Genomic DNA, 24,517 nt, shown 5'->3' with positions numbered 1-24,517 from the left:
AGGGCGGCCCTCTGCGGCGGCGGGGGATGGCTCCGCTGGGGAGCGGTGCCAGCCTCCCCTGCTGTCTCACGGAGCCGAGAGCTCGCCCTGTGCGCGGCTCCCCTGGCCGCCCTCTCGCCCTGCCCGGTTTCCCTCCTCCCGCGGAGCTGACTGCCGTCGCTGGGGGAGGGCCGCAGGGCACGGCGCTTTGCCCCGACGCCCCCCGGATCTGGGTCGTGGTCTCAGGCACAGAGCCCCGACCGCGGGCGGTGACTAACCCCGACAGGTGGCTCAGGCTGGGGAGGAAGCACGCCCGGCATTGCATTTCCACGTCACCCTCCCCGGCCGCAGCCAGCTGACGAAGCCCGAGCGCAGACCCAACGCGCTCACGATGCTTCCAGCGGGGGTTGGCAGCGGGATCGCCCGGAGCAGGACGCGGACTTAAGCCTGGGGGCTTCCTGGGAGAGGCGCCGGGGCCGCCCCACGCCCGCCCCGCAGCAGCAGCGGGGCCGGGCCCTCCGCGCCCAGCCCACACCAGGTGAGCACGGCCGCCGCTCCCGCGGCCCAGGCGGCCTCTTGCGGCCGCCGTTGCGGGAGGGCCGGGTGGCGGCAGGGGGACTGCTGGCCGCGGCATCGGGCTGCCTGACCACCGCTGGGCAGGAGCCCCTCGGCCTGCCAGGCAGGAGAAGGCGGGGGGAGCCCCGCTCGCCCCACCCAGGTCTCCGGGGGCAGCGCGGCGGGACGGGGCCGAGACAGGGACCGTGACCGCGACCAGGTGCGGGGGGCGGGCTGGGAAGGGGCGGGGCGATGGCGGGGAACGGGGCGCGGCCGCCTCACGCTCTTCGCTTTGGCGCCAACTGCTTCAGACCGGGGGGTGGGTTTTGCCGACGTCGCGGCCGGGGACGTGCGCTGCGTCTGCGGCGGTTGGCTGCCGCAGCCAAGAGCCCCGCCCACTCGGTGCCCGGCCTGCGGGACCAGCGGCAGCGGCGGTGACCTGCGGGGTGTCGCGGGCGGTGGGCCGCGGCGAGGTAGCTGACCGGTGGGTGAGGGTCGCGGGTCGCCTGGCCTGCCTGCCGCGTGGGGGCTTCTTCTTTCCTCCCCTCCCCTCCTGTCCCTTCTCCTCCCCGCCGGCCCGGCGGGGGGCTCGCGCCGCCTCGCTCCGCGCGGGCGCCGCTCCCCTCCCCCAGCGCCGATCCCGCTGTCCGGTTCAGTTCGGTTCGGCTCGGCTCGAGCTGGTTCGTGCTGGCCCGGTGGTGCCCACCCCGGGCTCTCCCTATTGGCCCTCCTCCCCCACCCCTCCGGCCCGGGCGCACCCCCCCCCCGCCGGCCGTTGCGGGGTGCCGCTCCCGGGCCGCCATCGGCGCCTCTCCCGCCCCCGACCCCCGAGGCGTCCCGGGCGCTCCCGCCGTGACAGTAATCGGGGCAGGCGGGATCCCCTTCCCGCCTGGGCAGGGGGGCGAGGCCTGGGGAGCGGGTAAGGGCCGCTGCCTCTGCTTGTACCCGCACCCCAGCCTTCCCTGCGCTCTTCCTTCCCGGGCAGCGGCGGCCTCGGCTGCCGCCTCCCTCCAGAGGGGCCGGTGTACCGGAGCCACAAGTGTGTGTGCTTGTAAAGTCCTGCAGGAGCTGTTGTGGCGGATGCTGTACGTCCTGTGGCCGAGCATGGCTGTGTGCCTTGGCAGGCAAATCGTTTCTTGCCTGCTACCGCTCGTTTTTGGTTTGCCTGGTGGTGTCGAATGGGGGAATGTGCCTTTAAACGCTCAGCAGAGGAGAAATCGGAATTAACAACTCAGATTATTTTAACTGGTTAAGAATTACATTCAGGTAACTTGAATTACATTCAGATAGAATGCATGCCAAAATTTCTTTATAGGATCTTTATTTGATACCTGTGGATAAAAGATGCAGCTGAAGATCCTCTTCAGAATGCCTATTTACGGGACACATAATTTCTTTTATTGATAGAGCTCTGCATTTGTTATCTCTATGTAAGACTTTTCTCATCCTAGCGCTGGGTTTTGTTGAAGAGCCAGCTACACAGGTACCCCATGTGTAATTGACTTATTTCAAGACACCTCTGTTTTACAATGTTGTTCTGAAACTGTCAATTAATCTGTTGTCTTTCCTCTGATATTTTACTCCTAGATGGGGAAGCCATAGGGAGTTTGTATCATGGCAACAGATGAGGATGGACTTGGACTGTTTGATATCCGCTATGGTGGTAAGATATGTTAAATTACTTTCTGGTTTGCAGTATAATAACACAAGCAATCTTATGAAAATAAAAAGGTCCAAAAATAACTTGGTTAACAAAATGGCAACAAATTAAGTTGGGACAAATACTGATGAGCTTCAACTGTAACTAAATGGCTGTGGGACAGTATCATTGTAAGCCATATCCCATTAGTAACGTTGGATTTTAAACCATAACTGTGCGCTTTGGATTTCTGATATGTTTTGAGGGGATGCCTGAAACTGGTCTCTCCCCTGTGTTTTACAGTGTATAATTCAATATTCGCTGATCTTAATGAAGCGTGTAGTTGGACAGTTAGGAGGCTTGTTTCTTTGTTTGCTATTTGTAAAAGCAAATGTGCAGTCATGTGGTATAGTACCAGCAATCAAGGTACTCTAACATTATTTCCAGCTCTGCAGTTGATTGATCTGATGAATATTTGTGAGATTCCTAGCCTCAGAAGGACTGTGGATATTGATATTTTTCTTTATAGTAATATTTGTTGCAGAACTGCACGGATTCACATAGAGGAGATGAGAGTGATAACAGGCATTGGAAAAAGACATGAAGAGAGTCTGAGGAGGTTTAGATTAAAATACTTTTACAGAACCAGTTAGTGTGTGAATAGATGGCAATACTAAAGCAAATTCTTTGAACTGTGATAGACTGTTACAATGTTTCTGTTAAGTGAGAAATGTTTCTTTTAACATTAGTGGTTTTATCATTCTAATTCTTTTATTTCCAAGCTGTATAACTTTTTATTCAGTGTATTCTAGAAAACAGTTTCAAATTCAGATCAAGTTGGCTTAGTTTATAATTTTAAGTTATATTTGTACTTAAAGCCATATAATTTTCTTCAGGCATAGTTCTTTTAGTATTCAGGAAGTGATCTTACAAGACTGTCTTTGGTCGCTGGTGACTAAAGGTCTTTTCTTCACAGTAGCAGTAGCTTGCTGGGTAAAATTCCCCTGTCTTTTACTCATCTGTGCTACTACTTTTACTACTCTCTACTGGTCTAGGATCACAGCTACAGTTACTTAGTGGGAAACTTAGAGGTTGGAGTTTACTAAATGTTTACTTTTTTTTTACTTTCCTTTAGCTGAAGCGTCCCCTTTCAAGGAAGGTGATGAGAGCTCAGTGGATATTTATGATGGCTTGGACAATGGTTTGACAGTTCCTGGTAGGTTGATTGTATCTTGCTGCTTGGCTCGGAGCATTATAGAGTCTCTGTGCTTCTTAGGCTGATTTCAAGTAAAACAACAGTTACCTTTAAGTTTACATTTCGTGGTGTAACATATGCTTCAGTGAGCTCCTTGTTTAAATTCAAGACATAACTTACACTGTATAAATACAGCAGAGAATTGTTGAATGATTATAAGATGGTTTTTGTGTGATACTGGCTATTTTAAGAGACTTGGGCATATAAAGGGGTGCAGAGAAACCTTAACTATTCTAACTGTGCCTTGATACAGGATGTTTTACCTTGGAAAAAGCACCTTTATTTTGTAGTTTTTAAATACCTTCAGGACCAGAACTGACAGTCAATGTTCACTAAATCCCAGTGAGATCTCCAAAACATACATTTTGTGGGATACAGTACATTCAGCAGGTGCTTTTAACCTTTTGTTATTCCCCCAATAATTTCACATGCTAATGTTAATTAATTTCCTCTTTTAACTTCTTTGACGGTAAGAGAGAAATGGACACAGCACATGTTCTTTTTAGGAGTTTTAGTGTATCATTTAATGAAATGCTGTTTCTAGTATTTAAGCAATGATTTCTCTACTGACCTAACTACTGTAAGGCCATTGAATTTTTATTGAGGGACTATACTGTATCCTACAGAGGTAAAGCATCTATACAACTTTTTCGCGCTTTCCATTTTGTATTTGTTACAATATACAAGAGTATTCTCTGAGTCTCTATTGCACATACTGAGATGCCTTGTGTAGTAAATATAAAAGATGCAAATAACACAATGCAAATATTTTATATAGTCTAGTTCTGAGGGATGGTTTTTTTTAATTTGAAGAGAATTGGTGAGATTTTTGCTCTATACAGATAGGATGTTATTTGCTTGTCGTCTTGCATTGTGATAATAATACTGTTTGCATTATGGTATTGTCCAAAGAATTGAAACACAGCTTTGATAGCTAACTTCATTTATTTGTCTGCAAATGGATCTGTATAAGTCAGGTCCTGTCAGTAACAAGTATTTGGTGAACAGAGCGCACAGGTTGATTTGAGGAAAAAACCACTGTTATCTAAATAATTGGGGTGTTTGGGTTGGGTTGGTTTTGGGTTTGTTTTTTTTGTTGTTGTTTTTTTTTCTTTCTTTCATTTGTTTGGAACTAAAGCTAGGGAGTTTACGTTTGTGAGGAAATATATAGCAGCAAAGAACATTTATTCAGCACAAGAAGCATGGTATTCAACCCTGTACCAACTCCACAGTAACTCCATTTGATTCTGATCAGTTGATCCATGTCTGTGAATGTATAGGTCATTGGCATCTGAGTATTCTTTTTCTCAATTTTTTTTTTCAACTGCAAATGTTTCCAAGGTGAAGTATGGCCAAAAGCGGAATGAATTGTAGGATGCGCATATTTATTCCAGGTTTTTGCTATTTCTTGGCTCTGGAATTGTGGAACTCGGATCACTGCTAAGGTGTAGCCCTTCTTGCTTTGTAAATTGGGTAGATTTACTGTGAGTTAGCTCTCCTCTGACCTAAAACAACTAATTAGTCACAAAATGCACACATCTTTGTTGTTAGGTGTCCTCTATATCTCTTAATTTTTCTAGCACAATGTTTGCAGTTCAGTTGAACTTTAATTTTCATCGTTACCTTTCATATTGATGTAAATTGGATCAAGTATTTCCAATAAAACTAAGAAATGTTGAAATTCAGGATAGGATTTTTTCCAGATAAAGTCATATGTTTCTTCTGTGACACAATGCAATCTGGCTAGAAAAATACCTTTCTCTTCATGTAACTGATTTTCTTTCTACAGACAATTCTGCTCCAAATTCTACACCAGCTGGAAACAGCTTAAATTTATTTGATGAGATATTAATTGAAGAAGGGACTGCAAAGGAAGCATCCTACAACGAGGTTTGTATTAATCTGACAGGGATAACTCTGGTTTTTTGTTCCAAATTTTGTTGCATGAAGTTCAAAAAACATTGTCAGTATGGTCACATTATTGGAAAAATAGGGAAACTTTTAAAATAAGTAAGAACAAGACTGTACTAATAAACTGTTATGTCAGCAAGTTTATCAGAATAAGTGAATCTCTCAGTCTGTGACACAGTGTGTTCTCATGTGATGTCCTTTGCATGCGGTTCATGTGTCAGCTTCATTATGAGACAATGTACTGTAATTTCCTTCTAGTTAAATGTCTTTTCAAACGTCTGATGCAAAGCTAGTCTTGACATTTCTCCCAACAAACTTTACCAGACTAAAGCAGATGGGTCATGGATTAGTCTTATGTGTCATTAAATTTTCTCCTTGAGAGTGAAGTCAGCCATGTAGCAGGTGACTGCTTGTAACAAATCAGCAGAACGCTTACTCATGTAGCATCACCTCTCCTGGTCCGTAAGACACATCTTAACTAGCTTGAGCTTTGGAGTAAGTGGGAAGACATCCACAAATATAATGCTCTATAGAAGAAGCAGGAGAAAACCTCCAGGAGTCTACTAAGTGATGAAAATGTCCCTTTGGAAGCTTGAAAGCAGTTGACTGTTAAGTATGACGATAGGGAAGTTGACTGTTCTTCTGTGAAATTTTTGTCACCATCTACTTTTTAAGAAGGGCTCATGCCAAATGTATTTTATTTAGTTCTGTGATTTCAACAGGAGCATGTCCCTTGCAGTCTATTTTTGCAGTCCAGGTTCGTTTGTAATAACTTTGTGTTGTGTTTTTCCTTATCTGTCTTGTATAAAATCTGACAAACAAGTCCCCATCTGTAGGGCTCAGAACTCGTGTTCCTGAACTCATGTTTTTAATTTCTCAATAATATGGCTTCCTGTTACTCTCTTGCCTATTACTGTTGGGCAAGCACACAGATTTCCTCTTATCTGAGTCATCGTGATGTTTGAGAGACTTGTATACCTGTTGGAGCATATTGAAGCTTTTGGTTTTTAAATATGGCTTTAATATGTTACATCTGGAAAAAACCCAGACCTTTGTAATACATGTTACTGTGTTAACTAACTATAAATCTAGAGGAGTAACTTTTCTGTGTAAGTTCACTTCTGTGCTGTGAACTCTTCTCTCTTTGACAGTTGCAGGCAGAGTATGGAAAATGTCAGCAGCAAATTAAAGAGTTGATGAAGAAATTTAAAGAAATACAGGCACAGGTACTGTAGTTCAAAGGGCAACATTGGCAAGATTTATATAAAGCAAACTCAATATTGCTTTGAGAGAGGGTTAATTTAATCTGCTTTCCAGAATTAAGCCACTGCGTGGATGGTTTGTAAAGCACTTCTGTAGGTGCTGGGAGCTTGTTCTGCCTAGGATAGTTGCTAGGATAGCCTGCTGGCAAAATCAGTAGGTAAATCCATTTGTTTCACAATGTTGTGTACAGTAGGACTTCAGTTGCTTGAAAGCTATGTTCTGTCTCCTTAATTAGAAAATAAGAACGTCAAATGAATAGTTACTAGAAAGGTATCCAGTTCTCTTGTTTTTTTTTTTAAAAAACAGGTCTTTAATGCACATGGGAGAGGGTTGCAAAGGTACCTGAGCTATCATTAGAACTGGAAGAGGATGTCTGTGTTGCCTTGAGTGTAGTGCCATTCTGATAAGGCTGAATGGCTCTTCAACATGAGCTAGCATGCCCATGCTGTGCCGTTCTCTATAGTCAGATTATCTTGGGCAATTCTGGAACATGCTGTACTGTGTATTACAGACAAGTCCCAAAGGTTCTATGCTTTCTAAGGTTCTAAGCATCTTCTGCCCATTGACACTTCTGTATTGTTTTCACAAAACTTGTCTGCCTTCCTGAGCAGGCTTTGCTGAGGGCAGTTATTTAAGAGAAGGGGCTACCTGTAGGATTGACAGATGTTCTAGAGCATCATATCTAGAAATATTAGAATGATAGACCACCCAAAGTTTTGACACCTTGGATGTAATACAATTAGCCTCTTTCTCTGAAAGTGCTTAAAAGCTACATCTCTCATTTGACACAGTGACCAGCAAAGCAATAGAAGGGGTAAAAGAAAGAAGCAAAGGGGGGATTACAATTTTTAGCTCCATGGTTACTTCGTTTATGGCATATTTGAGTTTTAATAAATTGTATGCTTAAAACATCTTAAATAATTATCAGGGACTCAAACAAGAGCATAAAAGTGAATGATGGTTTCGTTTGTTTTTGTTTTTTTTAAAAAAAGCTCCTTTGGATCTCAGTACTTCTAACTTAATTCTGACTTCTCCAAAACAGTTTCTGGATGTTCTACTGTCAGTTTTGCATATGGTGGGACTTTTACTAATGATTGTCTTGCAAAGCTTTTCATTACATATTTGGATACCCAAGCTAATTCTAATTTTTTGTCTCTCTCCCTCCCTCTCTCTCTCTTGTTATCTTTTTTTGTGGATATTTAAAATAGAATGTCATTCTACAGAACGAAAACCAAGCTCTCAAAAAGAATATTTCAGCACTTATCAAAACAGCAAGAGTGGAAATTAACCGTAAGGATGAAGAAATCAGTAATCTCCATCAAAGGTACAACTAGACTGTGGGACTGAAAACATGCTTTTTGCCTGATCATGTTTATATACTTGTAAGAAACTTTTGTGCGTGTATTTTAAGTAAAACTAATGAAGTTAACCATAACTCCGTAAATAATTGTTTTTGTGGCTTACTGCAGCTACAGTCAGAGGAAGTATGTATGTATCTAATTTGCTTGATGAGGTCTTTAGCTTCTAATTAAGAAAACGAGGAATCCAAAGGGTGACCATTTGCTTGAATTATTTTTTTTGTTTTGTTTAATCACCCATTCCTGGTGGGTTGTTTAACCATCTTGCATGTTTCAAAGCAGGTGTTATCTTAACACAGTTCAGCTTCAGAACTAGTCTATTTTATGGTCTCAGACATGAATTCTTTGGAAGTTTTCAGACAATAAATGAAGAGACTATATAATGTTTCCATGGCAAGATAGGAAAGCCCTGTCTCCAATGGCTGGGGATAGCAGTAGAGAATTCTTGGTAATTTCTGTGTACTACTAATCTTACCGCAAGGAGTTGAAAATATTGAAGTAGGGATGGGAGAGTAGCTGAATTTAAGGTTTCTGAACCACTTGAAACTAGAGCGGGAGCCCCAGCTTATCACAGGGTCACCTGCTGGTCACTTGTGTGACATCAGCCACATCATTGGTTTGTGTGTGTTTCAGTGTGACCATTTGCTATTTTCTTGCTCCAAAAAGTGTCATAAAGAAGGCTCATTCCACGTTACTGTGCTAGAGGCTATAGGTATATTAACAATATGATATTTTTTTCTAATACTGAAAATGACCAGATATGATCTGATGGAGGTCAAGAGGTTTTAATGTGTAACTTCCAGTTGACTGGCTTTGACATGACAGCTGTCATTTTCACACCTATGAGGGTAGTATTCTGGGTTTTAAATTGAGTTATTTGAAAAATATTTTCTTGTTTTGAATACTCACCCTCATTAAAGAGTTTACAAACCCCATTGTAATACCTTCTGATGGTGATGAAAAACAAGGTATTTGATCTAGGTTTTTTGGAGGTATCCATCATGGAAAATTGTGGGGGAAGTGGCACTCAGAACTTAGAACTATGCCTTGCCTGCTGCATGGTCGATAATGAATTAGCTCATCCTAAGCAACCTACCTATCTGTAAAGGCTACCTCAAAGATAATATCTTTGAGGGAAATTGTTAGTGCTTATCTCCAAAAAAAAAAAATCAAACCAAACTAAAAAAAAAACCTAAAACCCTCCCTTGGATACAATTACGTTCATCACACACACATGCAGATTTAATAGCCAGCCTAAAGCGTGGTGAAGACTTGTCAGTATAGTTCAGAATTAGAGAGACATAGGAGAGCGTTTTGGATTACAACCGCTGCAGCATTGTTTTAGTTCAGTGTTCAGTTCACATCACAATGTCATGTTTTTGGAGTAGAGCCAGTTGTATGAGGTGATCGTTACATATTTAAATTTACTGTATCAGCCCATAGGAAGTGTTCAGTTTCATAAAGCAAGAACAACCCCATTTTGTATTGGAGATAAATACAGAATTACTTTGCACTTGAACTTATTCCTTACACCCAGACACCGAATCAACATAGAATTTCAGGCCAAAACCAAACACCTGTGTGTAGCAGCCACTTCATCCTCAACCCTCTAAAAAAGGAGCCATACATTTTGTGGTTTGCTGCCATTGTTTGTTGGTATGACTTTTGCTTCTGTTTACTTCTGCATTGGTTAGGCACAATCATTCTTCTGAGATAGTGTAGAGTATTTAAGAAGGTTGCCATTGCCTTTAATCATGTCATTTTAATGAAATGTTTTGTTGAACATGGCAGAAAAGTGTCTGTCTGCATGGATTTTTTTGTTTGGTTGGGTTTTTTTATTTTTTCTGGTATCTTTGAGTTTTGTCAACAATGAGTAGGAATTCAGGCTACATGTGCCCTTTTTATTTTAATTTTTTTCTTTTTATTATGATGACTTTGCACCAGTAACATATGGCCTTGATGAGGCTTGATTATTGTATTTACTCCTTGTTTTCTCCAGCTTGCAGCAAGTTCCAAACATAGTAGCTTATTTGCTTCTTGGGTAGAGTAAACACAGTCACGTTATACCTATTATTTTGGTTGCCAGTTTACCAAATAGTGAACTATTGAATTGCTCTTTTTTCATTATTATTCTTTTTTAAAATCACTGTTGCTGTAAAGAACTTTTTTTTTTCCTAGGGGAAAGCTTTCTCTATTGCTGGACAATGAAATACTAATTTGAACTAATGGAGATGGTAACACAGACCCAGTACAGTATCTTTCCACAGATCTTGCTTTTTCTTTAGATGAATTTATTTGGAAAATATGTATACAAATTCTATTCTTTTAATGAGTGCTAATGGAAATTATTTAACTTCTGGTTTTATCCCATATTTTTTTCAACTTGAAGCTGAAAGTATGAACAATTTTTAGAGAGATATGGATTCATTAGAATTGGCTTTACTTATGTTTAAATAAATTTCAAAACTAAAGTTAGGGTTTTTTCTTTCTATAAACAGGCTATCGGAATTTCCTAATCATCGAAGTAGCTTCACCAGAACATACCTTCCAGGCTCAAATAATGGAAGGTGCTCTGAGATGTGTAAAACAAAAGATTCCAAGTTCCGACCATCTGATTTAGGTGACAGTATAAAGATGGAGCACAGAATGAAAAATGACTCTTCAAAAGATACACATCACAGTTACTCATCTCATAATGCGGACAACGGGAAGTCTAGCTCTGAAAAAAGGAACACTCCACATTTACTGAGATACCCTCCTGAAGAGCTCTGCAATGATGGTGCTCATACATGCCTACCGAACTATGACCATAGTTCCAACAAGGATAACAGAAAGGAAAGAAAAGAAACAAAAAGTAATGAACAGTATAGTAGGGGAAATGCCCACAAACACAAGAGAGAAGTACATCAGAGCACTGGAAACAGTGGTAACTGTAACAGTGGTGACAGTGAAGAGGGGAATTCAGATCCTCAGCAAAAGCTGAAGACTGTTTCAGAGAAGGCTAGTAAAAATGAGTCGCAACAAAAACGTCAGAGTATAAAACTGAAATGCAGTCCAAGTGTAGAAAGACGAGCAGAAAGGGATGTTTCTTCCTGGGAGAAACTAACTACCAGTAAAGACAGATTTCAAACAAGAGGTGAATTGTATGCTGACGAGAGATCACAACACTTATTAAAAAAAGACATTAAAACACATGATAAAGATGAAAAAAACGCTGGCCAAAAAACCAAACAAAATGAAAAGTTACAAGAACAACCAAGGAGGTCTGGTAGAGGGAGCAGTCCACACTCAAAGAATGAACATTCAAAGAGTCTTCATGAATCACGTAAATGTCGTGTGGAAGAGTCTAGAAAAGGAAGAGACAGTGACTGCAAGAGAGACAGGGGAACAAATGATCATCCTTCTCGAGAAGGAAGGACTTCACCTTCTAATTCCAACAGCAGAGAGCATAAATATGTGCGCTTGAAGGACAGTAGTAGATATGAATGGGAAACAGCACATTCCAAATCAGAAAGGCACAGAACTGAAGAAAAAAGGAAAAGAGAGAGAGATAATCAGGATGAAAATAGACATTTTAGACATGAAAGAAAAGTTGCAAAAGGGATTTCTCACCAGTCTGGAAAAGAATCCAGGAAAGGTACAGATGTTACAAAAAGTGAGAGAAACAAGTCCTGTAAGCTAGAAGAAACATACAGAGTATCAGATAGCTTAAAAGACCATAAAATCTCCAAAACTAAAGATGATCACACTGGGACAAAAAGCAAAGACTTAAAACTTAGCTTTATGGAAAAGCTAAATTTAACTCTTTCTCCTGCTAAGAAACAATGTGTCTCTCCACCAGATGGACTTAAAACACCTTCCCAAAAGGCCACTGATGAGGGAAGTACAGAGGTCACGCTGCAGGAAGAACTGTTAGATCCTGCCCACCCTGTTAACTGTGGTCCCACGGAGCAAGCTAATTCAGCACTGCAAGTTCAGGACAGTGCAGCTCAAAGTGATGCGGGACCAGCACTGCCTGTTTCTGTCAGTTCTGAAAATGAAACTTTGAAAGCAGCAGCAGCAGATCCAGCACAGTCTGAAGCATTACCAGCAGTGACAACTGATGAACTGAGCTTGGAAATGTTACCAGAAGCAGAAGTGGGTCAGGCAGAGCCCCAGGCCTTGCCAGGAACAGCAGAGGTACTGGGTCCTGATGAGATGCAGGCTGAAACGTTGTCAGCGGCAGCCCAGACTTGTGATCCAGTTGAATCGGAAGCCTCAGCAGCAGCAGCGGCAGTGACGGAACTGAATGACCCTGAACCTTTGCCCCTGGAAGTGGCAGGGAGTGTGGCAGAGTGTGAAGAATTGCCTGTGATAGTGGCTATAATGCAGGATGTTAATGTACCAGCAGCAGAAGTGGCACAGTCTGAACCTGCCAGTGAAAGTATGGGAGCCCTTCCAGAGTCAGCAGCAGAGAAGAAAGAGGAAGATAAAATATGGCTACCGACTGACATAGAAAGCTCAGTAGACCAGCATGGCTCTCAGAACCTTGACTTAGATGACTCAGAAGCCAAAAGCTCTGGTGACGTGGAGTCCTGTGATGTTGCAGAGGATATTAGCAAAACAAACCCAGACTCTTTAATGGAAGTAGTGAAAGATGACGATCACTTGGCTGCAGAAAATGTTGAGCATCCTGTTGAGGAAAAGGGTATCTGTGAAATTAATATGAGTACATCTCAGTCACCTGAGAGAACTATGTTAACAGATAAGGATGAACCATTAGTTGACCAGAATGCTTGTGATCTGGAGCCAGACCTAACTGAAATCAGTACTGCGACATCTTCGCTTAGTGGTGAGATGTATCCTAGAACTAAAGAGAAAGAAATTAACTCAGTTCTTGTTGACGATGACAGCTCAATACTGAGTATTGATCTCAATCACTTAAGGTATATTCCAAAGGCAATCAGTCCACTGAACAGTCCAATGCGCCCTTTGGCTAAAGCACTTAAGATGGAAAGTCCGTGCAAAGGTCTTGTGAAGAGTTATAACAAAGGTATTTGTATATGTGTATTCTAATTTCTTTTCTCCGTAAAGGCTTAGAAGATCCATTTTTGGAAAGCAGAAATGACTGCTTTCTTAAAAATAGAAATTGTTTCTTCTTTAGCTGTGTAAGCCATAGTGGTCCTTTCTGTTGATAGGGGAGCTGTTTAACAGTGCAGTCAAGATTGTAGCAGATTGAATGTCAGTGCTATAAAAATTGGAGTTTGTCACTGCTGACAGATAAGTGGTTGAAATAAGTTATGTATAATCTTCTAAAAAATATGTAGGTTTCTTAACTACGCTTAGTTCTGAGTAGATGTCATTAGGTTTTTCTCTGAAATTGTAGAGGCAAAAGTTAATAGGATCATATTCTTTCAAGTATTTATTTGTGAGAAAGCTGGAGAGACTACCTGAGACTTAATACCTAGGAATGTCAGCTAAGAGAAAGCTGTGCTCTCAATCTGAATTAACTTCCCTGTGAATTTGTATATATTTTATACTTGTGAGTCAGCAGGTGGGGAAAAAAGTAGAACAAACACATTATTAGGATTTATCATTAATGAAGTAAGATCTAACTCCTAAATAAGATGTCAGGGAGATAGAATACAGTGACAGCACTGACAGGAAGAGAAAATAGGTGACCCAAAGTTTAAATCTTTTACTTGCATGAATTTAACCCTTCCTGTAACGTCCTGCTGCAACTAACAAAAAGTTTTCTTGGAAGTTTGGTTTTCCTACTAGAAGAGGAATGGTAGAGTGGCATTTAAATCCTCATTCTTATGTTTTGGAGTATAATCCTTATGTCTTTTTGCAAATCTTAGTGTGGTTTACTCTGTAATTCTCCCTCTTGTACTTGAGACAGCTACTCTCCTAAGTGTAAATTTCTTTAGCAGCTTATATTTCATTCCTACAGCAGTTTATATTCTTCGAAATATGGGGGGGGGGGGGGGGGGGGACGGACAAGAGCTTTAGGATCAGATGGACATCAGATAAAAGTATTTTTCTGATTTTGTAGTGATTCCCTGAGTTACTTATTAGAGGAATCCATCCTGCCCAGAACTTGCTACTAAATTACAAAGCAGTGATTTTCAGCTCTGCAGTTAGATGCCTAGTTGTCTTTGTGATCTGGCTACTGATATGTGTCAAATGTTCTGCATCTGTTAAACTGACAGGAGGCTATGGTTTCTCTTGGCCTTGAAATTCGGTACTCACCTTTTTACTGTTCTGCAGGACAGGGGTACATATATTGCTATAATTTGACCACTTTCATTTTATACTTTGGTTTGTCAAAATATTGAAGTGATTAGTTTGAGGAGGTATTGATCCTTGTAAAACCGGAATGGAGGCAGTGATGGGAAATGTTTTTGCTCCTGTAGAATCTGTATAATGTAAACATTTTCAAATGTTGCTTTCAACTGTTAATCACAAGTTAATTTTTTTATGGAAAGCAATTTACATATGTTCTTTTATCACATTAAATATTTGTTAGAGACCATTAAGCAGTCTAATCTATGTGTGAATGCACATAAGAGTGTTTTATTAACTAGAGCGCCCAGCAAGCCTAAAATTAACACTAAATCTTGTTAATCAATACGTAACGCACTTCAGTGGAATTTTTGCACAATGCAAATGAGCTTGCCTTTTCATCTTTTGTAACGTACTGCTTTGTAGCTGACTGTAGGTGCTTATTTTTCTTAACAGAAGAGCATTTGGTTTGATTTTTAAAGAATGATTAAATATATTTTTAAAGATATCTCAAAAATATAAAACATTTAATAAGCTTGCTTATAAGACAGAGTAAGGCATACTACGTTTGGCAGAACTTTAGCCTTTCCTCTCACATGTCAGTCCCTATACCTGTCATTCAGGAACCTGAACTGGAGGTTTTCTCCAAAATTTCTGAGGAAAAAAGCTTTTTACGCTGTGCTGCTTAGTTACAGTGCTGGTAATTTTAAATGCGTCAGAAACTGAAATAGGAGATAATCATGTGTACAGTGCCTAGTACTCTTTTTGTTTAGTAAGTTAGTTTATTGAAAGACTTCATGATTTAAGTAGAACCTTTTTATCAGCCCTGGAAAATATAGTTGAATGCAAACATTAATAGGTCATCTGTACTGTTCATTTTGTTTTCATTGTGGAACTGCTGTTGTATGTAAATGTTAGTCCATAATGATGTTAAAGTTAAAATTCAGTTTGTGAAGTGTTCACAAAACTTGTTAAAGTGAATGGAAAGAGGCTCAAAACCCACCCAAACTGCCAAATTTTTCTGGTTTCAATAGACACATTTGTGCAATAGATCACATGTTTTTGGTGAAATGTTACGGTCTTATTTGCCCTTTGAAGTTCAGAAAAATCCCATTAAACTAGCAGCTGCTGAAGCAAAGACCCAAACTCATTATAGCTCAAACTTCCTGAGTTGTTGTTTGCAGTTTCAAACAAACAGTTCTGAAGGTCACTTTGCAGAAGAGGATCTTCCAGGTTTTTCTGAAAATGTCTGTTTATAATTGCATTCTTTATGGTGATTAGCAAACTGGTTTTTTTCTTTTGATAGATTTAGTTCCTGAAAGTACGGTTGTCGTCTGTCCCTCAAAGAATTTGTCAAAGGAAGTAAACAAAGAAAATCAGAAGCCAGTTAGCATGTCTGATGAACACTTGGAGATGGAGTCCCAGCTGAGTATCTCTTCAGATGAAATAGAAGAAGGAGAAATCATAAGTAGTGATGAAGATGAAGAAAAAACTAAACCAGAAAGATGCTCGGAAAGGACAAAAAAGTCAAGACCAAAAGCTTCTCCGGAGACACGAAATTTGACCAGCAGTCCACAGAACCAAAAGAGCAAAACTGTGTGTTGCAGTGAAGATAATGGAAAATTTGTTTCTGTGAAAGTAAGTACAAAGAAGAACGGAGAGAGGCATAAAAATCAGACTTTCAGATCTTCAAAGGATATGAAGAAAAATAAAACTGTGAGCATTGCTTGTCTTGAAAAAATAGTTCATGTTATTGTTGAACCTTCAAACGTACAAGAAATCATGCAGATGCTAAGAGCTATACGAAAGCAGATGAGGAAAAATTATATGAAGTTCAAGGTACACTTTCCAGTTCAGCATTTTCACAGAATTATAGAATCTGGTATCATAAATTTTACATCATTAATAAAATACTTGAACTTTTCCAAGATGTCTACTTTAGGTGAGACATTAAAATTGAATATTTGTGATATTATAGAGTCCAAACTTAAGCAAGTTAAAAAGAATGCAATAGTGGACCGTCTTTTTGAACAACAGGTATCAGATATGAAAAAACAGTTGTGGAAATTTGTAGATGAACAACTTGATTACTTATTTGAAAAGATAAGGAGAATTATAATAAAACTATGCGATGTGGTAAAAGTGGGAAATGAGATTGAGGAAGGGAAGTTTGAAAGAGCAGGAAAGGAAAAACACAAGATCAGTCATAAAAATGATGTGCAGAGATCTAGAAAAAAGTCCCTGAAATCCAGATCTCAAAAGCCTGAAGAATATATCCTTTCCAAGCAAATTGTGGATTATCAACGACCTAAGTGTCACCATGAGAAAAGTAAAACAGATGCACCAAAAACTGCCTTTACAAAATGTCTTAACTCCATTGATAACACGAGGAATTCCCAAACCAAAGTTCACCTCTCTAAAGAGAATAATTTGCAAGGCACTCTCACTCCACTGAAGGGTGCAAAATATGAAAAAGAAGGATTCCAGCTATCCAGAGATGGTAATAAGTCTGATCTTAGTTATGAGCTTCTCACAGAGCAACAAGCGTCCAGTCTTACGTTTAATCTCGTAAGTGATGCTCAAATGGGTGAAATTTTTAAAAGCTTATTGCAAGGTTCTGATCTCTTGGACAAAAATGGTGGCAATATCGACAGACATGAGTGGGAATTCAGGACACCTGAAAAACAGTTTTTAGACAGTCATAAATGCAGAGGTAGTGTGGCTGGACTGGTGCAAGAGATTGCTCCAAAGGAGGCTTGTGTGGAATCTCGACCAGTGGAGGATATTAATTGGCCTATTGTTTCACCTGTAAGAACTCCTTCTTTAACATCTAGGCTTCAGATGTCTGTTGATCCAGATGTACTGGATGAAAGCTGTATGTTTGAGGTTCCTACAAATGCAACTTCATGCAAAGAAGATGAATGCAGTTTACAAAGGAATAAATCATTTGTTTCTTCTATCCTCCTTGAAGATTTGGCTGTTTCCTTAACTATTCCATCACCTTTGAAATCAGATGCTCACCTCAGCTTCCTAAAACCTGAGAATAATTCTAGCTCAACTCCTGAAGGTGTTCTCAGTGCACATTACAGTGAAGATGCACTTCTTGAAGAGGAGGATGCTACTGAGCAGGACATTCATTTGGCTTTAGAATCTGATAACTCAAGCAGTAAATCAAGTTGTTCTTCATCATGGACAAGTCGGCCTGTTGCCCCCGGTTTTCAGTGTCTCCCCAGCCTACCAATGCAAGCAGTAATCATGGAAAAATCCAATGATCATTTTATTGTGAAGATTAGGCGTGCGGTGCCATCTGCCTCACCAGCATCTGACCAGATGGCTTCAGTGAAGGAAACACGGGCATCCTTGACCAGGAATGAAAAAGAAATGAGAAGTGGAAAAAAAGAAAGGGGCAGTCAGAGTGCCACAACAGCCACTGTGCAGGAAACTGTCAAACGAGATCTAGATAAGACGGATCAGTTGCTTCGTGTCAGGACTGAACAAGAACAAAATCCTGCCTTACCTCAGCCTCTAAAGGAGTCACAAAATAGTATTGGAAAGGAAGAAACTACTGCGTTGCTTGGACCCTGTAGAAAATCTTCAGACACAGAGAGCCAGGACACTGAGAGCCCAGATGAAGGCTCTGAGCAATCTCAGGCACAAAAATTGGAAGCATCTGAAAAAGTAAATGAAATGGATGTTAGACCTCAAGCTTCTTTTCCTGCTGGATGCAGTGTAGAGTCATACATAGACTTAACAGATGATATTGTTAGTGAAACTTCATGTCTTGCAGTAGAATCCACTGCAGATAACAGGACTCAGGAAACTTCTACAGCTAACTCAGAAAACAGGGATAAAAAGGAAGAACTAGAAGAGTGCTCTGATGCATTTATAGACTTAACAGAAGAGCTTTCCAATGAAACTGTAGCGGGTGAATGTAATCTTGAAACAAAAACCACTTTAAACACTGATGCAGGGTGCCAGATAAGTATAGATGATAAAACTAGTAAAAAAAGGAAAAAGGAGGCTGTCAGAGAGAGTTCCAGCTCAAAAAGGCAACGAAAAGAAACTGAATCAGTGGGTGAGGGAGAAGATGCGAGTGATGTGAAACCTGAAGAGGTAAATTCAGCACACAGAAGATGTTCCAGTAAGAAGAACGAGTTGCAGCAGAACAAAGACTCTTCTCCTTCGGCTTCGTCTGCATCATCACCTAGTCTGTATGCCAAAAACATCATTAAAAAGAAGGGAGAAGTAGTAGTTTCCTGGACAAGGTAATTTCTGATTTGATCTGTTTGATTGTTTTAGGGCTTTGGGTTTTTTGTTTAAAAAACTATGTGATATACTGAAAAGTGGGAAGAAAAGGATATTTAGGTGATAGCTGAAGGTATTCGGTAGCTCTACATCCTTCTGTAAATAGTTGAGTGGGAACCTCCTTTTAAATATGCAGGACGGCTTTATGAGACTGACATCTTCTGTTAGAGCACCACTGAAAGGTGCCATAGTCTATTTTATCCTTTTTTTCTGTAACAGTTGTCAAGGGTAAAATAAATTTAAGAGATTAACTGATTTCATGTAATCCTGCTAGCAGCCTTTGGAAGAGAACAATTTTTAGTCATTTCTTAGGTAGGTTAAATCAGATTTGCCTTAAAGAAGGTGGCTTCCATATGTCAATGTCATAACTAATTCCATCACTGACCCAGATCTCCCAAAACAAGAGTACTTTTTGCTTTTGTTTTTAAAGCTTACATGTTAAGGTAACAAGGCCTACTATATTGTGCTGTCTGTAATTTTTGTTTTCCCTGCCGTTTTCTGTCCAAAATTTCTAGCCAGGCTTGGTAGGGGGTGGAAGTCTCTGATATTCCTCCAAGGCCTGGAAGCTTGGGTGACTGGGTAAAGGAGAGCAGTTAAAGGAGAGCCCTGCTGAGAGAAGGCATGAGAGCAAACAATTTTCTGTTTGGGGGTCTATGCTGCTCAATCTGCAGAAATGTACTAGTAAACCATTCAGCCCATGTATTCCAGTTAATAGGATGCAAGTGACAAATGAGGTGACTGTATGTGTCGAAGACACGTGCAAAGTTATTGTGGTGTATTCTTCTCCTTAAGAAGCTGTAGTTAGCAGGCTTTGCTGTTCTTGCTACAACTTGATATAATCAGTGATTTATAAAGGGGCTTCTAAAACTTTCAGGACAGACTGAACTATAGTTCAGACATAAATTAAGTTTCTAGGTAGCATTTTAAAAGAAAATCAGCTCCTTCATGGAAAAAAGACTGTGAAAGCTAATATGATTTTTGAAATGCAAACTAGTGAGATAGAAAGAGATTATTGCAGTTTTCCTTACGAATTTGACTAGGTTTTCTGTGTCAGTCTTTGTGCATTGTTGAACTATGCCTTAAAAAACCAGTTTATTTAAGTAACTAATCATTACAGTTTTCTTTGAAATGGAGGAAATTACATCTAATTTATTGGAATATGGCATGTTTCAACCAAAGATATATAGTAGCTACTGTATGACTGTGTCTATATGCATTTTACATACACCTAAGCTCATTAATGAGACAAACAGCAGATCAGTGATATGCTTTAAGAATAGAATCCTGGTCCTGTATTCTCATGTGAACAGTAGATGTGCTTTGAGTATGTTCATTATATTAGGCCACTTACAGAAATCGGACACCTCTCTCTTTAATCTGAATGTCAGTGGGCCTTAGGTGAAAGCCATTGCCTCACCATGCAAAGTGAGGCAAGTCCACCTAAAACTACTGATCCCTGTTGAATTTATGAGTTCTTTTCAGTTAAAGTTTAAATGCCTGCTTTAGAAGCTTAAAACTCTTTTTGATGACTTTGATTTTGGGGTTTGATTTTGTAATAATTCTGCCCTTCCTAATAGGGCAGCATAAACTCCACTGCCACTTGTTTGTACTGCTTCCGTTACCCTGTGCTGGTAGAGGGGAGGATCCTCCATAAGTTCATTGTTGCAGTTTAAACTCATGTTCTGTAGTTTAGAAATACTCAGAATGTTTTATATGGCCATATGTGTGTGTTTGTGTGCATGTACACATATGTATGTATTAATATTTTTAAAATGCATTTTGCTGTAGAAATGATGACCGAGAAATTTTACTGGAATGTCAGAGAAAAGGACCATCAAGCAAAACCTTTGTTTCCTTAGCCACTAGGCTGAACAAAAGCCCAAATCAGGTAGGTGTTATCATTCTTACATTTGATAACAACTAAGTTGCTGCATCTGAACAAAAACCTTTGGAGATTTTCTGCTAATTTGGAGTTGTTTTTCCCGCTTGTCTTTTTTTGGGGAGTTCTTGAAAAAAGAACCTTAGAATTCCCCCAGTTGTTACTTTTCAAAAAACATACATTACAGGGATATTATGGTCCAGGGATTCTTCAGTACCTGTTTGACTGGTACCTTGAAACTGCTGTGTCCAATCATAAGCCAGGGACAATAGGATTGTTTCTACTGTTGGATCAGCACTTAGATAAGGAGAGGTAATTTGGAGAGGCCCAAAGCCTTTGTACACATTTAATAAATTAGAAAAGCATTAAAATTAGAGCTGGAAAAAAATACCAAGATTTTGCAGAAAGGACATTTTTCATTAAAAAGTTTCCTTTTTTCTTTCACCTTTTAATTAAGAAACTTCAAAAGACACAGATATCAAATTGATGTAGAACATTTCCAGAGGTTTGCGTATAGCTTTTGTATTTGTCTTGAATTGCTATCTTAATGTCTATCCAGCAAATCTAAAAAGGGAGAATCACTGATTTGAGTAAGTTAGGAAATGCTGCGTGCTTGGGATTTGGCTTTTAGGGTGTTGTGTTTTATGTTTACAGAGTCTTTGCGGGGTTTAGAAGCTGTTGGGGTGGATGGTGGTGGATAGAACAGTATTACCTGTGCATTTATGCGATTCTTCCCAGTTAGCTATTTGGTAGATGGTAGATATGCTATAGCAATACACATACAGCAATAAGAAATACTAACTTACCATTGAATGACGTTGCTATGGAAGCTGTAGCTATGCTCATCCAAAAGATGTTTGACTCTCATCTACAGATCAGTTTTGTAAAATCCTTAGTAGGCAGATTACTCCATGATGAGCCATAAATACCTGAAGCAACAGTTGTACAAGAGGATAGAAAATAACCAATAAAGTGTGCTTTTTGTGGAATAGTAAATAAGCTTTTGTCCTTATATTTGAATCTTACCCACAGTTATACCTGGCAAAATTCTAGTCTAATTGACTAGAAGCCTTTTTTTTTTTTCCCCTCCTTGTAAGAAAACCTGTGTTAAACCAATAGTTGTCTCTAGCTCTCTGTAATTAACCTGGAGGCTATTTCAGATGTATAGGAAGACTTCCTACATGCAAATAACCTGTTAATGGCACTCCTAAAATTCTCTCCCTAAAATTTATTGGAAGCAAAAAAGAAACAAAATAGTGGTCTCTTAAAAAAAGTTTATGCTGTCAGATCAGTTTGTCTTGGTAGGTATGGAAACGTGGGCCCTTAATGATGTGTCGTCTTTTTGTCCTCCATTAGGTTTCAGAAAGATTCAAGCAGTTAATGAAGCTGTTCAAGAAATCCAAGTGCAAATAAAATTACTACCAAGTTGCTTCATGGCTACAGGGTTTAGCTGTTACCAGCAATGACGGACAACAACCACTGCCTTCATATGGCAGGATTAGTGGGAGGTATCCAAGTCAGAATACTAAGTTTGGTAGATCTGATGCACTGTTAAGTATTGACTTCCCTGTCCATGTTTCCTCTGAAGTGCTTTATCAGAGTAACACAGAGGGAACTTTACAAACAAACTGGCTAGGAAAGAATGCGCACGTACAAATGGAGCAGTATCATTGTAAGGGGGTGACGTCTCCTGTTGGTTAAATGTGCTCTATAAGCAAAGACAAGGGCGTGCAGTCAAGTGAAAATGGTAGCTCTTGCTTAACTTGTCGGAAGTACTGCATACAGTGATGCTGAACTATGATTTTTAAGAAGTAACAGTGCTTTGGGATGCAGTTGGTAGATAATCCTGGATAATGACAGGTACATTATCTTGCTTACTTTGAAACATATTTTAAGAAGTTAGGCCTTTTTTCTTTTAAAATAAGGTAGGACAATGATAGCAGTAATTCCAAAAACTGCTTATCTAGTAACTGGATCCTGGCAATAAGGAATAGGTGGTTCTGGCTTCTTTGTCAGTTGCTCGTAGTGGGTTTCAAGGAGAGAATCTGGCACCAACTGTAGGGTTCGTCTTCAACTTTAAGCACATTATCTAAGCCATTTTGTGATTACTCCAGTGTTCAACAGAGATGACTGAATTTATCTTTGTGGGTGCCTATCTGTCATCGCTGGCAATGGAGAAAATCTAAGCCAATTGTCTACTCTAGACCCCTAACTTTCTGATTTTGGAAGTCAAATAAAATGAGCCCCAACCTCTGTGAGAGAGTGAAGCCAGTCATGAATACAGTGACCAGTTTTTCAGTTTCTTTTAAATCGGGAAATGCTGTAATAAGTATTCATTTACAAAGAACAGTCTTGCACTTAAAAATGTTTTGCAGTTCTGATGCTATTTAAAAAGCCCTACTACTGAATTTTGAATAGTTGGGGTTTTTTTTTCCTTGAAAAATATATTGGGTGGTTTTTCCTTTTTCTTTGGAAATGGCTAATATGTTTTCTCTGCTCCAAATTACATCTGGGAAAGGTACATAAGTTAGTTAAATCTTGAACATAATGAACATTCTGTTTTCTTATTTAAAAAATTGACAAATTATTATCTTTTTTTAATTAATTTAGGAAGGGGACCTTTACAGTTTTATAAAATATGACTTGATACTTACTAACCAGGAGAACAACTCTTCTGTAAAAACAGGCAGTTTCAAAAGCTTGTCAGCTTGGCATGTTATGACAGCAATTGTATCTATCTTTACAAATTGTTTAGTACATCAGAAATTCATTATGTTCTAGTTTAAAGAACTCTTAAAACTCATTCCAGTTTTACTAGGACATACTAGAAGTGTGTGTGTGTATATATATGTGTGTGTATATATATGTATACACACCCCCCTCATATATATATTGCTGCTTTATTCCAAATTTCTGAGAAGTTGTTTTTTGTGTTGGTTGGGTAAGAAGCATTCCTGGAGGTTGTGCAGGGGTTTGTATTGTGAATTCATTTGTGTTTGAGGTTTTATTCTTTACTGAGGATCAGAATTGCTGTAGTCTTTATTCAGTGAGAACATCTGCTGAGTTTAGTTAGGTGGGACTCTTAAATGAAGTCTAAGTGCTTTGCCTTTCAACTTGGATTAAAATGGCTTTTCTTCAGAATCCAATGACTGCTTCTTCAGTTTCAGCATAATGGTTGTTTTTTTGTTTCCTCCCAAACTAGTGGGACAGACTTCTTATTCTAATAAACTATCGGATAATTTGTCAGTGAGGTTGCCACTGATGCCTTCAGAGCATTGTAAATGTGACCTGTGGAATGGATTGTCATGCTGCCACGCAGTGGATCATCCTCAATTTAAGCAGTGCTCTGGAAACTGTTACAAGGAATGACTTGAGTCAGTGGTGATGTTTGTTTTGGCAGTCTTCCATCTTATGTGCTTACTTCTAAAACATTTGCTTTTGATGACCAAGTGTCATCTTCCATGCTACGCCAGCAGCACATAGTGATTTCGGTGGGGGATTGGTATACCTACCCATGGATGTTCTTAACAAACCTTTGTGACAATTGTTTACTTATTGGAGATCTGAATCTGTTCTCAGAACAGTCAGTGTGCACAGCAGAGTTCATGTTTCTGGAAAAATCAGACTCTGCTAAGAGTATTTTTTTTAACCATATCCTTAGAGATCAAAACATGCACAGTACTGAAGGCACTGAGGGAAGCAGCTTCTCTCCGCTTAAGTGCTTCCTCTCTGTCTCAAAAAAGCAGGCAGTATTTTATTATGAAGTTGTTTATTCCTTGTCTGTGTTTGTTTACTTTCTTATCTGTACAGGTGTGGGGGGGTATGGTTTGACTGTTCTGGTTCTGACTCGGATTCCTTTTTTGTAAGTTATGAAACTTTTTTTAATGTTCTGCCTATTGTAAGTACGTGTACAGGTTCCTACATGGTCATGTAAAATATCTGATATGTGTATGTATATATATAAATATATGTATAAAAATAGAGAGCGCTTTGTTTAGCCAAAGATGATTTTTTTAACTATATAAAACTCGGGGTTTATTTTGTATAAACTAAACAGTTTGCTTACTGTAAGAGTAATGCAAAAAATAAAACTGTAAAATTCAAAGACA

At 39.8% G+C, this 24,517-nt stretch overlaps 1 protein-coding gene across 4 annotated transcripts; it reads left to right on the top strand.

The window, feature by feature from the left end:
* The first annotated feature begins 10 nt into the window (after window positions 1-10).
* Window positions 11-24,517, top strand: CASP8AP2 (caspase 8 associated protein 2). Of its 4 annotated transcripts, none has more exons than XM_064447628.1 (10): window positions 11-517; window positions 2,122-2,197; window positions 3,309-3,389; window positions 5,218-5,318; window positions 6,491-6,565; window positions 7,811-7,926; window positions 10,459-12,992; window positions 15,531-18,489; window positions 20,318-20,417; window positions 21,765-24,517. In XM_064447628.1, exons 2-10 carry the CDS (start codon window positions 2,149-2,151, stop codon window positions 21,819-21,821), a joined length of 6,072 nt encoding a protein of 2,023 aa, XP_064303698.1. In that variant the 5' UTR covers window positions 11-517; window positions 2,122-2,148; the 3' UTR covers window positions 21,822-24,517. The 4 variants fall into 4 exon arrangements, with proteins under 4 accessions (XP_064303698.1, XP_064303699.1, XP_064303697.1 ...); XM_064447629.1 differs by lacking the exon at window positions 11-517 and adding an exon at window positions 909-1,007; XM_064447627.1 differs by lacking the exon at window positions 11-517 and adding an exon at window positions 915-1,018.

This window comes from Phalacrocorax carbo, chromosome 3, assembly GCF_963921805.1.
Source record: "Phalacrocorax carbo chromosome 3, bPhaCar2.1, whole genome shotgun sequence".
Lineage (NCBI taxonomy): Eukaryota > Metazoa > Chordata > Aves > Suliformes > Phalacrocoracidae > Phalacrocorax > Phalacrocorax carbo.
Note: the sequence above shows the minus strand (reverse complement) of the source record. Positions and strands in the feature narration are given on the sequence as shown.

Excerpts from the sequence above, each read along its gene's own strand:
- CASP8AP2 (XM_064447628.1), top strand. The coding sequence starts at position 2,149 with ATGGCAACAGATGAGGATGGACTTGGACTGTTTGATATCCGCTATGGT. Across the intron at positions 2,198-3,308 it reads GTTTGATATCCGCTATGGTG|CTGAAGCGTCCCCTTTCAAG; the intron begins GTAAGATATGTT and ends ACTTTCCTTTAG. Across the intron at positions 5,319-6,490 it reads AGGAAGCATCCTACAACGAG|TTGCAGGCAGAGTATGGAAA; the intron begins GTTTGTATTAAT and ends TCTCTTTGACAG.